General features: G+C 49.0%; 1 protein-coding gene across 2 annotated transcripts in view; it reads right to left on the bottom strand.

Moving 5' to 3' along the window:
* The window catches only part of MAP3K13 (mitogen-activated protein kinase kinase kinase 13), a 184017-nt gene that overhangs the window by 9628 nt on the left and 159317 nt on the right, over positions 1 to 15072 (bottom strand). For both annotated transcript variants that reach the window (XM_069089359.1, XM_069089360.1), the window contains 4 exons: positions 10316 to 10499; positions 7825 to 8016; positions 2793 to 2951; positions 671 to 829 (listed from right to left, as the gene is read on the bottom strand). In XM_069089359.1, the coding sequence (XP_068945460.1) occupies positions 671 to 829; positions 2793 to 2951; positions 7825 to 8016; positions 10316 to 10499 (694 nt within the window). The remainder of the gene's footprint in view (positions 1 to 670; positions 830 to 2792; positions 2952 to 7824; positions 8017 to 10315; positions 10500 to 15072) is intronic.

The following is a 15072-nucleotide window of genomic DNA, read 5'->3' as shown; positions in this document are numbered from 1 at the left end:
AACTTCGAGCTGTGTAACCTGGGGCAAATGATTCACCATCACCTGGTAAAACGGACAGTACCAGCCAGTCCCTCACAAGTAGCTTGTGAGGATCACCGGGATTAGAACTGTGAAGGGCTTTGCCCCTGCCTGGTACACAGTAGGCGCTTAATAAATGTTTGTTTCCTTCCTTCTTTCCCTCCAAAGGCTCATAGGTGTAGGGCTAGAAGATACATTAGAGGTCACCACACCGACCTCATTTTATAGATGGGAAAACTGAGGCCCAGAGAGGCTGAATGTGTGCTCCAGGTCACACAGCTGGTAGTTATCTGGGCCAGAATCTGAACCCAGGGCACCATGATGCCTCTCGACCAAGGGGGAGGCTGCAGCCATGGAGGTCTCTGTGCCTTTCTGAGATCTGACATCTCCTGAGGACCACAGAACCTGGAGAGATCTCTAGGGTGAACTTGAACTGTGCACCTCCCATGGGCCCTCTCTTCCCTGTTCTGATCTTTGGGTGGGACTCAGGCTAGGGGAGGATTGTGGAGAGCATTGAATGGAGGGTCAAGAGAACTGGGACAGAGTGGCAGCTCTGCCACCAGGTGGCCGCCCCCTCTCTGGCCTCAGTTTTCTCCTAGGAGGCCTCCCTGCCCCGGCGATCTAGGGGGCTCTGGGCAGGTGAACATCTCACCAGGTCTGCTTCATGAGGATCTTGAAGCCATCGGGGCACGTGGAAGGGACAGGCAGGTGCAGGCTGTTGCTGCCCACACCCCAGATGATGGCCGACGAGTCCACATCTTTGTATGGGATCTCCCCGGTCAGCAGCTCCCACAGCACCACCCCAAAAGACCTGGAAAAAAAAGGGGGAACTCAGCAATGTCTCGGACCAAACCTAGCAGGGAAATCAGCTTTATCTTGGGAGTGGGGATGGTTGGCTGTCAATGATTGTTGGGGACAAGAAATGCAAGAGCCTCAGAGGTTTGCTGGCTGTGCCGCCATGGGCAAGCTGCTTAGATGCTCTGTGCCTCAGTCCCTTCATCTGTGAAATGAGGGGGTCAGACGTGATGGCCTCTGAGGTCCCTGGAGTCACCTATGCCCTTGGAGCATGGAAATTTTTGGGACTTTTGATGGAAGATAGCGAGTTTCTCCCAGGGGGCGGGAGCTCAGGTGTTTGGCTCTCTGTCCCTTAGGCTGCAGAAAGGGGGTATGACCCCGTCTTCTCCTAGGTGTGGAGCCCAGGCCACTAGGGCTTTCAAGGTCACTCTCCTGCCGGCAGCTTCATCTTAAGGGCAGTTAAAGCCCTGGTGGCTGCAGCCCTGGGGACCGGCCTGAGCTGCGGGGGCTCTGGGAGAGAATGCGGGAAAGGAGCCAGCTTCTAGACACATCACAGGATCCAAGATCCAAAGGCAGAGGAGGTTCCAGAGGCTGCGGAGTCTGACCCCCTCCTTCTTCAAAGAGAGGAAGGGACTTGCCTGAAGTCACACAGTCAGTAAGTGCCCGAGGCATCTGAACGCAGGTGTGGCCAACCTCACTTCCTGATCTCTAATCACTGTGAAGCATCAGACTCCAGGTTTCCAGCTTCTGGCTGGGGTTTTCTTTAATCCATATAAGGAACTTTAATGCAGTAAAGACTGACTCATGACAGTCCCCCCTTGTGTAGGGCTTGAGGGTACAAACTACTTTGTTTATCTCATTTGACCCTTCCAACAATCCTGAGAGGAAGAGATGGGTGCCATTGTTCCCATTGGACAGAGGAAGAAACTAAGGCACAGAGAGAAGTTAAGTGACTTGCCCAGAGTCACACGGATAGTTAGGATTTGAACTCGGGACCCGGCTGCCTCTTCTGTGCAAAGTAGGCTTGGAGGGCAACAGGAAGATAAGAGAAATGGATGTAGTTTTGCCTCCAGGAGCTGGCGATGGATCAAAGGACCACAGTTATAGATCTAGGTCCCACCTCCCTTCTCATTTTGGGGGGAGGCCATATAGGTGGGACATACAAAGACCACACTAAAATACAAACTCAGCAGGTGCTTGATTCCTGGCAAGGGGGTTGGGGGGGGAGAGTGTCCTTGGGTCCTTGGCATCAAAGCCTGGTTCTGACCCGCTGTGTGTCCCTGGGCAAATCCCTTCCCCTCTCTGGACCTCATGTCTCTTTCAGCTCTAGTGAATAATTCCATTTTTAAGTGCCTACTATGTGCCAGGCATGGTGCTGAGGGGTAGGGATACAGGACAAAAATGAAACCATCCTGCCCTCAAGCAGCAGACAGTCTACTGAGGAGACAGACCAACCAATCCAAAGCACTTACTGAGAGCATTGCATGTGCCAGGGACTATGTGAAGCTGCCCTCAGGGGACTCGAATTCTACTAGGGGCCACAACACAGACACAAATGTGGAATCAGAAATTGGGCTGTTCTGGTTTTGGGTGGGGATAGTGCTAACTTCTGAGTGATCTGGAAAGGGATCACCTTCTATGGAGGGGCACCTGCTCCTTGGAGGTGGCCATGCCTGAGTCTGTGACTGAGCGAGACCCCAGAAGATGCCCGGGAGCAGCCAAAGCTTTCCCAGTGGATCCAGGCCCTCCCAGGCCAGGCTGGCGTTAACCAGCACCTTCCCTGTGGCTGTCAGGAGGCCACAACCTCACTTCTCCCCCCATGTCCTGCTAATGCCCAAATGATCCCAGGCTCTCCCAGCTGGAGTGGCCATGAAAGCGTTCAGCAGTCCTTCTGGAAGGGGGGAAAGCTGATGGACAAGGGGCAGCTTCTGGACTCCAAGGGAGATGATGCCCAGGAGCTGGTGGGGGCAGCCACTCACCAGATGTCCACCTTTTCTGAGACTGGCTCATTTCGGATCACCTCTGGCGCCATCCATGCCACGGTGCCAGCAAAGGACATTTTCGTGCTTTTGTCACTGAGTTCTTTTGAAGTGCCAAAGTCAGAAATTTTGACTGCGTCTGTATGAGTGACTAACACACTGAAAAAGAGAAACAGGCAGACAGACAGAAAGTTTGCAGGGTTAGCTCAGAGGGGAAAGACAATAGGGGCTTAATTCAACTCAACAGTGCACAGTCCACAGGATAGGATGCCAAGGTCCTTTAGGGTCTTACGTTTAACTGTGGAGGGGCATGGAATAAATCTGAAACACAGGAAGTAGTTAGAGTCTATGCAGAATGCAGACAGAGGAACTGAGGGCCTTCTCAGATCAGGCTGGCCTGGGCCAGGCCTCCTGCAGGAGGCAGTGCCTGTGGGAAGCTCGCATGAGGTGGGAGAGCATTTCAGTATTGGTGAGGGTTTGTACCAAGGAATGGACAAAGTTGTTTAGAAACTGGTGTGTTACTGATCTGGTCAAAGTACATGCTTGGGCAAAGGCACAGAGGTGGGAAAGGGTATATTATGGGGAAGACCTGACAGCATTTCAGAGGAAGTTCTTGGCAATCAGCCTGGAAAGCCGGGCTGCTTCTGATCCTGGGGTCACAAAGCCAAGGGACCTGCCACTTCTATCCTCCAAACATTGTATGGAGCCTGGCTGGTCTGGCCATGCCCAGCTCGGGAGGGCATGTCCTCTTTGCCCACCATGGAGGTCTCTGCATCCCCTGGTATCTTCTGACCTGGCCAGCCTGAGCCAGTCAGTTGTCTCCTCCTCTGCTCTGGCCAGAGGGTGAAGATTCCAGCTGATTCACAGCATGGGACATGATCAGCTCTGAGAAATGGGCCTGGGGGGTCCTTGTTTCTCTTTTGTGTTTCAGGTGCTGGAGGTGATCCCCAAGGACTGTGAGTTCCAGCCTGGATGGTGCGGCTCCCCGAGAAGCCAGGGTGCCGTGGAGATGCAGCCATGGGGGATTTTGGCCTTGGAATGACTGCACTCTGGGGGAGCCCTGAATGGACTGCTCAAAGTCTGACTTTGTGTCTTGTTTTACCTTTGCAGACTTCAGGCTGTGGTTTGCGTGCTCTTGGGGACTCACAAATGTTAGGCTTCCTGCACACTTGTTAATCCACTATTAACTGCTAAGGAAAAAAATCCCTCACAATCTGGTTCAAATGAGGCCCACTGGCTATGGGGCTCACCACTTGGAGTGCTGCTTGGGAAAGGGAGCCCGTACTGGCAATGAGGGAGGAGGGCTTGGGATGAGATGGGAGAGCACTAACGGGTGTCTGACCCGGGGCCTAAGCTCGGGTCTGCTTGGTTCTGTGGCTATCTACAACACAGACAAACTGCTCTGGTTAGACCAGGAAAGGGCCTCGGTCCAGACTGGTAAAGAACAGGATCTAGAATTTCAGAGGCCTCAGTGCATTGAAGGGACGATCTGGCTGGGCCTGACCCTCGCAGCCCAGTCTGGTAGAGGCCTCACTGGGAGCAAGGTTTTCCAGACTTTCTGGCGAACTTTGTGTATTGGCAACTTTCACCCATTTCCAGTTTTGCCCCTAGGGCCAATGTGAACAAAGAGACGTGAGGAATCCTTCCCCCAGGTGCCAGCCCTCACAATTAACAATAACAATAATAATCTGCATTGATTTAGCACAGAAGCACTTTGGGAGGGAGATGCTAAGATTCTACCTATTTTACAGATGATGAAACTGAGGCAGACCGGAGAGCCATATGGAACTCAGGTCCTCCTGACTCCAGGCCGATCCAAGAGCTCTGCCCCTTAAACCATGGCTGCCTCATCTGTCATCACTGAATCAATTCTACAGATATTTATTAGGCACCTAGAACCCATGTGCACTTAGGATGAGAATAAGGAGAATGGGCGAGGGAAACAGCACTATGGATTGTGGGGGTCAGGGCGTGCTTTCTGGAGGAGGGAGCCCCAGGTCACAGCTTTCATGGGCAGACAACAAGGATGTAAGTGGGGAATGCATTGCAAGCAAGAGAGGTAACCTGTGCCAATGCAAAAGGGTGTGTGTGTGTGTAGGCAGGAATCTTATAGTAAAGAAGGAGAGAGAGGTAAGAAATGGCGAGGGAGGTGGGAGACAGGCTGTGGAGGGCCTTGAATGCTAGGTTAAGGAATTACTAGTTATATACTACTAGTTATATATTTTGACTATTAAGTATATTAACTAAATATTTACTATTTACTAACTAAATATTTAATATTCACCACTGATAATCATTTAATATAAATTTAATAACCTCAATAAGGGCCAGAGCCTGAGCTAATCAACCAGAAGAGCCTGGACCTCATAGTTTGTTCTCTGAGTAGACTCAGAGAATCCCTCTTCCTATGTCAGCAAGGCCCAATGGGGCTGACTTCATGGCCACTAAGGATGAGGCCCTTAACCCGAGACACCACCTTGAGGAATGGAACATTTTCTTATTTTAATAATTTTTGGTCACATACTATGTTATGGCATGTTAATGGTAAAGAAAACACAGACATCCTGGGTCATAATTTCAATTGGCACTTTTTCAACTCTCTTATTGTATTTACCACCTATTCAATTAAGAAAATTCCTTTCTCACAATATGGTTAAACATATATGGAGATCATAAATGTGAGTGACACAGACACCCTGAAGTGGGATGGTTCCAAAATGTATTTAAGCCTTCTCATTCTTTTGTTCAGGCAGTCAGATTTTATCTGGCTCCATACATGTATGTATTCGGCTGGCTTTAAGGGAATAAATTATACATACACACATCACCTAACTTGTTTGCCTCCTTTAACCAAATTTTCAGGTTGACACCACATAAGGGAATAAATACTACTAGTTGAATATTTTATACTGTAGGCCATAGGGAGCTCCTGTAGACTTCATAGCTGGGGAATGACATAGTCAGAACCATGTCTGAGAAAGACATTCCGGCATCTGTTTGGAAGTTGGATGGGAGAGGAGAGAGATTCCAAGTGGTCTCACATGGGAGAGCCTTCGTGAGCAGAAAGGCATCCATACCGAGGTGTTCTCAGTCACATTCTTACAGCTGCACACCGGTGACTTTCAATTATTCCAGCATGGCAATCCTCATGAACTTGGCAAAACAGATGGCTGTCTGCCTTTAAAACCCATGTTTCCTCCAGTCCAGGTTCATTTGGAGTAGCTGTGGTTGGACCCAGTCCCTCTTCCCCAACTCTATTTTCTCAGGGGGAGGGGGAGGGAAATGGGGGGGGGGTGACGTTCACTGCCTCATTCTAGCCCATTGGGTCCATTGTCATCAAAGGTAAGGAATAACACTGGCAGCTGTAAATGATGTCGGGATGAACTGGCTTGGCTGGGTCTCCCTCCCAGTTTTCTACAGGGTTTCTTTCCCTTCTGTGGCTGTTTACCATTGAATGCTGGTTCTGATCTTTCACCAGCATCCTTCACATTGTTCCCCAGATGGGCTTGTATCTTAAACCAGCCTTGCCTCTTTTGGCAGAGTGATCAAGAGTTTGCTGGCTGAAGCCTTTTCGGGGCTCTTTAAGTCTCCTTGTGGTGACAAATGTTGTCCATTTTTAAACATTTTTCATAAATTTTTTTAACTTTTATCCATTTCCCATTTCTTCAGAGCAAGGTATTCTTCCTTGTTTAGAAAGGTTGGGGTGGAGCTGCTGTAATTGTAGGCGGGACTGTTTATCAGCTCCATCTTTTCTCCCACTTTGATGTGAATTTTGATTCTTGCTCTAACAAGTTGATGATGTGTTCTAATGCCTCGGGGCCCTGCTGTCCTGGTTAACATTCAGGCTGGCCCAGTTATGCTTCCCTTTACACCCCCCACCCCAGTCATCTTCCCAGTGCCCTTGGAGCTGTGCACGCCCCTAACCCCACCCCCACTCCCCTTGTCACTGCTCCCCCACTCACCACCCCTGTGACTTTCTGAACCAAAATATTCTTTCCTATAGGTCCTGTGTAGAGGTCTGTTAGAATGAAGCCCCCTGAGGCCAGGGACAGACTTCTCTTTTGTGCTTGATCCCTACTGCTTGGCACAGAGTAAACCTGTAAGAAATGCTTTGCATCCATTTCTCAGTGAGATGGAGGATAATTGGTTTGTCTAGAAAGGGCCCTTGGACATCATCTCATTCAACCCTGCCATTCTACAAATATCATCAGCACAATAGGGACTAGGCCGCAGGGGTGGGGAGTCTGCAGCCTCAAAGCCACATGTGGCCCTCTAGGTCTTTGGCTGTGGCCTCCTAAGGCCTTGGGTACAGCCTTTTGACTGAGTCCAAGTTCTAGAAAACAAATCCTTTTATTAAGGGATTTGTTCTGTGAAGTTTGGCTTCAGCCAAAGGGCTGCACTTGAGGATCTAAGGGGCCATATGTGGCCTAGAGGTCACAGGTTCCCTAGGACTAGAGGATTCAGTGAATGGAGTGCTGAACCTCAAGTGAGAAAGATATGAATTCAAATCCTGCCTCAGACACTTAAAACTAAATTGCTCAGGGTTCCAACGGAAGCAAGTGGCCAAGCATGGGTTTGAGCCCAGCTCATCCGACTCCACTTCGGGTGCTTTTTTCTGAAGCCCCCCCTGTCTCCCCAAGGCCACAGGAGAAGTGCCCAGTGCTGTGACATAGAGGATGTGAGAAACAAAGGCTCTGGAGACCTGGACGCCATGGCGGCTGGGAAGCAGAGTCCTGGGGCCCTTCCTTCCAGGGGAGGACTCATCATCCCCATTTGAGCCAAAGTCAGTCAGACGACACATGATGTGGAAAGAATGCTGGGTTGGGAGACCAAGTCCCTGGGATTCCAGGCAAGTTTCATCCCCTCCCGGGGTCTCTGTCTCCCACCCAAAGGAGGGAGGTGAACAAGAGGTTACCCAAGATTCCTTCCAGCTCCAGGATTCAAGGCCCATTCAACCAAGGGAAAGCTGCCCTTCCTGCTCCCCACCCCCACCTGCCACTCTTCCCTCTTCTCTCTTCCCTCCCCCACTTACTTGGGGGATTTGAGGTCCCGATGGATGATCTTATGTAGGTGTAAGTAATTCATGCCGCTGGCGATCCCTGTAGACCAGTCCACTAGTAGCCGGGGTGTGATCTTTCTTCCAGCTCTCAAGACCTCATAGAGTTGCCCGTGAGCGCAGTACTCCATGATGATGCAGTAACATGGGGCCTGGGTACAAACACCCCTTCCCAGAAAAAGAAAAAGCCCCAGCAACACATTAACACAGGGCCACTTTTCAGTGGTAGAGAGTCTGAAAAACATCATTGTTAGCACTAATAATGGAGAGGGAGAATCTGTCAAGTGCCTGCTGAGTTTTGGAGACCCAAAAATGGTCCTTGCCCTCAAAGGGCTTCTAGTCTATCAATCAATCAGTCAATCCACAGCCTTGATTAAATGCCTACTATGTGCCAAGCACTGAGTATGCCAAGAGAAAATAGATGCAGCCTGCCTTCAACCTTCTAGTGTGTGTGTGTGTGTGAATAAATGCAAATGAAGCCTGACCCCCAAAAGTCGAGGGCCTGCCTGCTGAGGGGGTGACAGTGTTTCTTTGGGCAGGGACAGCCTGGTGGTCCCAGAGCCACTAGGTGAAGGGAGCACACATGGAGAAGGAGAAGGGCCGATTTGAGGGGGATGTTAGCAGCCGGATGAGAGGGCTTGGGAGGCCCCATCTTGATGAAGGATGTGTCTATCTGTATTGGGCAGGGAATCTCCCCAGAAGTCCAGAGGCTTACTGGTGCTCTCTGAAGACCACTCCTGGCCCTGGCTGTGGACCCCGTCCCATCCTCCCTCCTCACCTCCACCTCAGAGGCAAAAGACAGTCGCCGCCCAAAGTTCGAAGGCTAATGGGGAGATGCCATGAAAATCATTGGGTGGAAACAAGGCCATAGATGGGATAAATTGGAGATCATCCTCAGGGGAAGTCACTGGCATGAAGGGGCTGGTAAAGGCTTCCAGGAGAAGGTGGGATTTTAACTGAGACCTGAAGGAAGCAGCCGGGGAACCCAGGAAGTGGGGACAAAACATGACTGTGACCAGCCATGGCTGGCTGTGGCAAGTCACTAATTGTTGCACTGAGGCCACCTGTTAGCTTCTCTGTAATTGAACCACAGGGTTACTAGGTGGCGCCAGAGTGCACAGAGCCCCCAGCCTGGAGTCTGGACGACAACTTGAAGAGTTCAAATCCGGCCTCAGACACTTACTAGCTGTGTGACCCTGGGCAAGTCACTTCACCTTGTTTACCTCAGTTTCCTCACCTGTAAAATGAGCTGGAGAAGGAAATGGCAAACTAGTCCAGTGTCTTTACCAAGAAAATGCCAAATGGGGTCACAAAGACTATTGAGTGAAAAACTTCACAATTCCCACATGAATGCTATTATCTTCCCTATAAAATTGGATTAATAATGCTTGCTCTCCCAGGATTGGTGGGGAGAGCAAATGAGTCTGAAGATGTCAAGCTCCTTGTTTTCTGTCCCTTCTTGGGTGTTATGCTCCTTAAGAATTAACAGACATGGTGTGTTATCTTTGGCCTCACCAGTGGGTGCCCAGTAAACATTCTGGAGGAGCTCTGAGTCCTCCCATCAAAGACTTGAAGACTGTTAGCACCAGATGAAGACCATTTGCACTAGGGGGGCCTTCAGGGTCTTCTGCCCTAACCCCCTTCCCCTTTACTTTTATAGGGGAGGAAAATGAAAGGAAGGGAAATCAAGTTATCCCACAGCTCGGATTTCACAGAATCCTGGGTTCACGACCCTCAGAGGTGAGCTCAAGAGGGAATGGGGAGACCGTCCAGCTAGAAGCACTAATGAGGCACATCCAAATGACCCTGCTCGGAGAAGTGAGAGCACTGGTGGGGGGGGACTCCACGCCAGAACCAGGATAACACTGGGGAACGGGGAGGGCCCTTTGGGGTTCTAGTCCAACTCCCTTATTGTATTTACAGCCTAAGACTGAGAACAAGAGATCAACCAGGGAGTGAGTGGGTTTCCTACTGGTTTGATCTCTTAATCTCCTTGCTCCTGGAGGGCCAGAGTAGGCCGTGGAGATCGGACACAGCACCACACTTCTTTGTCAGGCCCACCATGTAATGAGAATAACTAATAATAATAACTCACAGACACAGTGCGCACTCTGTGCCAGGCACCGTGCAGAGGGCTTTACGATTATTATGTCATTGGATCCTCACAGCAAGCCTGGCAGGTGGGGGCTATTATTGGTCTCATTTTTAAATATGAGGAAACTGAGGTCCACAAAAGTTAAGTGACCTGCCCAAGGTCTTGCAGCTGAGGAAGTGTCTGAGACTGGATCTGAACTCAGGCCTTCCTGATGCCTGGGCCAGTGCTCTGTCCCCTAGCCGCCCACCCATGGCTGAAGGGCCAGAGAACAGAGACCAGAACCTCCTCTGGAGCTGGCATCCCCGCTGCCTTCTTCCCCTTCTCCCCTGGGGACGGAGGCTCTATGGGGCAGAGGCCCCGTGGCTGACTCACTTGAAGGCGATGATGTTGGGGTGTTTCAGCTTGCGCAGGTGCTTGATGTCTGTCTCGTTCTGTTCCCTCACCTTCTTGATGGCCACCTCCTCTGCTCGGAACTTCCCCAAGAAGACAGCACCTTGGGCCCCGCTGCCCAGCCACTGCAGCTCTGAGATCTCCTCAAAGGGGACTTCCCAAGTATCTGGGCGAACAAAGGAGAGACAAGCACGAAGAGGGCTCTGTTCAAGGGACCGGCCTGGCCTCTGGGCATGGCCAGAGGAACCAGCTTTGCTGCTTGGATTCTGGTTTGGGCTCCATTGTGATTACAGAAAACAGACTAAGTCATGGCAGGATCAATGATTTAGCACCCATAAGAGCCTGGGGGCCCCCTGGCCCAAACATGTCTTTTTAAAAAATGAATTTGTATTGATAGCTTTTGTTTTCACATTCGTAACCCAGGTATTCCACCCCCAACTCTCTCTCTCCCGGAGAGCCAATCTCATAATAAAGAACAAAAAAGAGGCACTGTGCATATTTATTCTGGGAATACAAAGACAAAAAAAAGGAAAAAAGAAAGGTTTTGGCCTCAAGGAACTTGTGTTCTCCTGGGGGGATAGACCCTGCAGGCAGATAAATCAATACAAGACAATCTGAAGGAGAAAGTGGGGGCAGATGGTGGTGCCTGGGCGGGACTTTGAAGGGGGTTAGAGGTGTCTGCACTGTCTGCAGTGGGAACATTTATTACTGCTCTGTTTCCTTCAAGGTACAACACCACCATTCAGTGAGCTGGGAAGGTGAGGTTTTATCTCGGAAAGGAAACCAACTGTTCCCTGCAGTGGTGAAGGACGAGTGAAGGGAGAGCAGGGACATGTCGGCATTGGCCAGAGACCTCTGGTGTCGCAGGTCTGGAGTTTGAGGGTGGCGCCTCGCAGGACGTCCAGTCAGACCCTCTCATTTTACAGAGGAAGACACTGAACCCTAAAGATGTCACCTGGGTGGTTCTGATGTTCTCACTCAACTAGCGCACACACTCACGCGTGCAGTTCTTAATGATGCTTGGAAATGCGTCCAGCTTGAGGTCTGTGGGTTCAAATAGCTGGAATGACTAGGAATCCCCTTACACTCAGCCCTCAAGACAAGGGAATTTTATCAGTCCCTCAGTTCATCCTCATTTTGTCTGCCCACGATTGGTTTATTTGAAGGTGACCCAGGCCTGCTGCACTGCTGTGTTTATAAAGGTTTCTCCATCTTCTGTGGTTCACCCGAGTGTAAACCTCCCCAGAATCTCTCTTCAACAGGTCGTTCAGGGGCAATGTGCAAAGTCTTGAGCGGGGACGGTCCTCTGGTTCTGCTGTGTCCATTGCTTTGAGTCTCTCAGAACGAGAACCCCTACTGAAACCCAGAGCCATGGGGAGGTGGTTGGACAGAAACCTCAATGCCCTTTGTTCATCAGCCCTATTTGTCTACCACGTAAATCAGGGAGCATTAGCAATAAGGGAGAATACGCAGATTTTTTTAAACCAAATTTAAACAAACATTTTTACCTCCTGCTCTCCAAGCCTTTCATAGCTGCCCCAAATCCCAGAAATAGTCAGTAAAATCATGACTGATTTTGCCTGGACACTCCTTAGTGGCAGTGCCAAGGATCACGAACGTGGCAAGAGGCAGCTGGAAGGAGCAAGAGCCAAGCAGGAAAGTTTGGCCCTTTAGGCCTTGCAGAACACCCCTCTGAAAGTAGAGGACTGGGCCCCGATGGCTCTGGGGTGGCCTGATCCTCTTGGCTGCTTCTTCAGCCCCAAGTGGCACCTACTCCCCAACCTCAACTCCCTGGCTACGGAGCTCACCCCCAACATCTGTGGTAGGGATGGTTTCACATGGTTCCTACCAACCTGCCGAGTTAAATTTTTATTCAGAAATGAGAATGAATCATAGAACATTTGAGAAAACTCTCAGTGGTTCCCTGGTGCCTCCAGAATAAAATAACTCCACAGCCTGGCAAATAAGGTCTTCTATAGTCGACTCCATCCCACCCTCTCCAGCCCCTTCTCACAGTATTCTCCCTCATAAAGTCTATGTTCCAGCCAAACTTCTGTGGCTGTTTTCTGATCTCAACGCACCATTTCCTAGACCAGGGGTGTCAAACTCAACTAGAAACAAAGCCCACTAAACTGTACTTAAGAATGCCTAATGCTACATGTTGAATTAGTTTTACAATGTAATATCATTTATATTTCTGTTAGCTTTGTTAAATTTTTCCTAATTACATTTTAATTTGGTTTGGGCAGCCCTAGGGAGTTTGAGGATACATTGTATTGGACATTTCTGACTAGACTGTCCTCCCATGCTGGAAAGGCACTCCAAAATACCATCACCTCCTCATCCCAGAATTCTTCTCTTCCTTTAAGGCTCAGCTCAGGGATGACCTCCTCTGAGAAGCCTTCCCCAGTTCCCCTGGATGAGAGCTTCTCTTTCCCCTCAAATATTCCAAAAACATGTTATCTGGCTGTCACTCTCTATCTTGTATGGTATTTATCTGTGTACATGTCATACCCCTCGGTAGACTATAAGTTCCATGAGGGCAGGGATGGCTTCTTTTTAGTCTTGGTAGCCCCAGGGTTTAACTCTGGATAGGCCTTTAATAAATTCAAGTCATTCATCTTTTTATTTTTTTTTCTTTTTAGAGGGGGTAAGGCAGGGCAATTGGGGTTAAGTGACTTGCCCAAGGTCACATGGCTAGTAAGTGTGTCAAGTGTCTGAGGCGAGATTTGAACTCAGATCCTTCTGACTCCAGGGCCGGTGCTCTATTCACTGCACCACCTAACTGCCCCCAAGTCATTCATCTGGCCAAAGGATACCAGCAGTTTTCAAAGGAAAAATTTTAACCACTCGAATAAATTGCTTAAGATCCCTAATTGTCAGAGAAATACAAATTCAAACAACACTAAATCAGACTGACAAAAATAGTGCAAATTGGAAAGAGCCAAAGCTGGAGGGACTGTGAAGGGGCAGGCACATTCACTCACTGTTCAAGGACTGGTCCAACACTTCAGGAAAACCCTTTGTAACAATGTGAGAAAAGAGACTCGTTCACTCCTGCCCTTTGTTAAATCTATTTAACTACTGGGTTTATACCCAAGGAAGTCAGTGTTAGAAAGAAAGAGGCCACAGTGTGTGTGTGTGTGTGCACACACAATGCACACACAAACATGTATATAGGTATAAATGTATCCACACACATCCTATGCGCATGTATAATTCGATGTCAGCATTTTTTGTCAGAACCAAAACCTGCAAATAAATGGTATCCACTGATTAGGGAATGGAATGCTCCTGCACTCTACGTAACAGCTAACATGAATGATTCAGAGCCACACGGGGACTGTCCAACCAGACTGGCAGCCGCTGAGGCCGAGTGGAAGAAGCAGAGCCAGAAGGACAATGTGCAAGCCATAACAAGGTCAAGGAGAAAGGGTCTAACAGCCATGAACCCAAGACCCAGCACCAGGGCCCACGTTAGCTCCAAATGCTGAGGGGAAGTCAAGGCCGTCCCTTCTGTGAACAAACCGCAAAGGACAGGTGCGCCGGGCGCAATCACTCAGGGAGGCGGTTCTGCTGACTCTTGTTTAAGGGAAGGTACTATGTTTTTCTAGGGGGGAAGAGGCGATGACTCTGTCAAAACAGAACATTTCCATTTTTACAATCTGTTGGAACTGAATCTCATCCAATGGCCTCATGCTACTGAGGAAGCAGCCCTCGAGATGCCCCGACTTGGACGAGCCCACACAGGTGGCAAGAACGTCCATTTTATATTTTATACAACAACTACATTATCATAATGACTGTCCAAAATTTTAATGTGCAAAGCACTAATTGTTAAGAATGTTTTCTTTTCTTTTTAAACTTTTTTTTTTTAACAGGGGGAAAGGCAGGGCAATTGGGGTTAAGTGACTTGACCAAGGTCAAATGGCTAGTAAGTCTTAAGTGTCTGAGGCCAGATTTGAACTCAGGTTCCAAAATCAACAAAAATATAATAAAGCATGGATATTAATACATTTTAAAACCACAACATGCGTCCCCCAGAGACCTTGTGTATAGGATTGTACTTCTGCTTCTATTTGAGCTGGACAGTGCTGGTACAGCCCATGATCCAGGTTAAAGCTCTCCATTTCCTCCAGGTGAGTCTCATAAAACAGGACCTCAGTGCTCACAACCTAGGCAACATTGGACCCATCCTGTAACCCCTTTGGCCCTAATTTCCTCATTTGTGAAATGAGGAGTTTGCACCAGCTGGCCAACCTACCTCCAGCTTTGGACCTGTGATCCACAAGATCCCTACAGGGATCTTTCCTTGTGTCTTTGAACTTCTTGGGTTGTGAGCCCAGTAGAAGCATCATTGAATAAAAGATATGAACAATCTAGTGACTGTTCAAGTACATTTACTCAGGGTTTTCTAGAGCACTGATTCACAACTCCATGAACGATTAATTAATATGCTTGTCTTCTGTCAGCCCCATAGCACATTCCATTTTGGTCACCTTGGCAAATCTGATGGGCATGAGGTGAAACCTTCAAGTTGTTCTGATCTGATTTCCCTTATGATAAGTGACCTGGAGCAATCTTCTATATGATTTTTCATAGTTCACATTTCTTCCTTTGAAAACTGCCTGTTTCCATCCATTAGCCATTTAACTACTGGATTTACCTGTACTTTTTAAAAAACGCAATCATCAGTAACGGAAGTGTACTGGACTTTTTTTTTTTTTTGCTGTTTGTCT

Source organism: Petaurus breviceps, unplaced genomic scaffold, assembly GCF_028583685.1.
Source record: "Petaurus breviceps papuanus isolate PSGF00001 unplaced genomic scaffold, PetGlider_PUasm1.0 186, whole genome shotgun sequence".
Classification (NCBI taxonomy): Eukaryota; Metazoa; Chordata; class Mammalia; order Diprotodontia; family Petauridae; genus Petaurus; species Petaurus breviceps.
The sequence above is the reverse complement of the archived record's forward strand: the minus strand, read 5'-3'. Positions and strand labels throughout refer to the sequence as shown.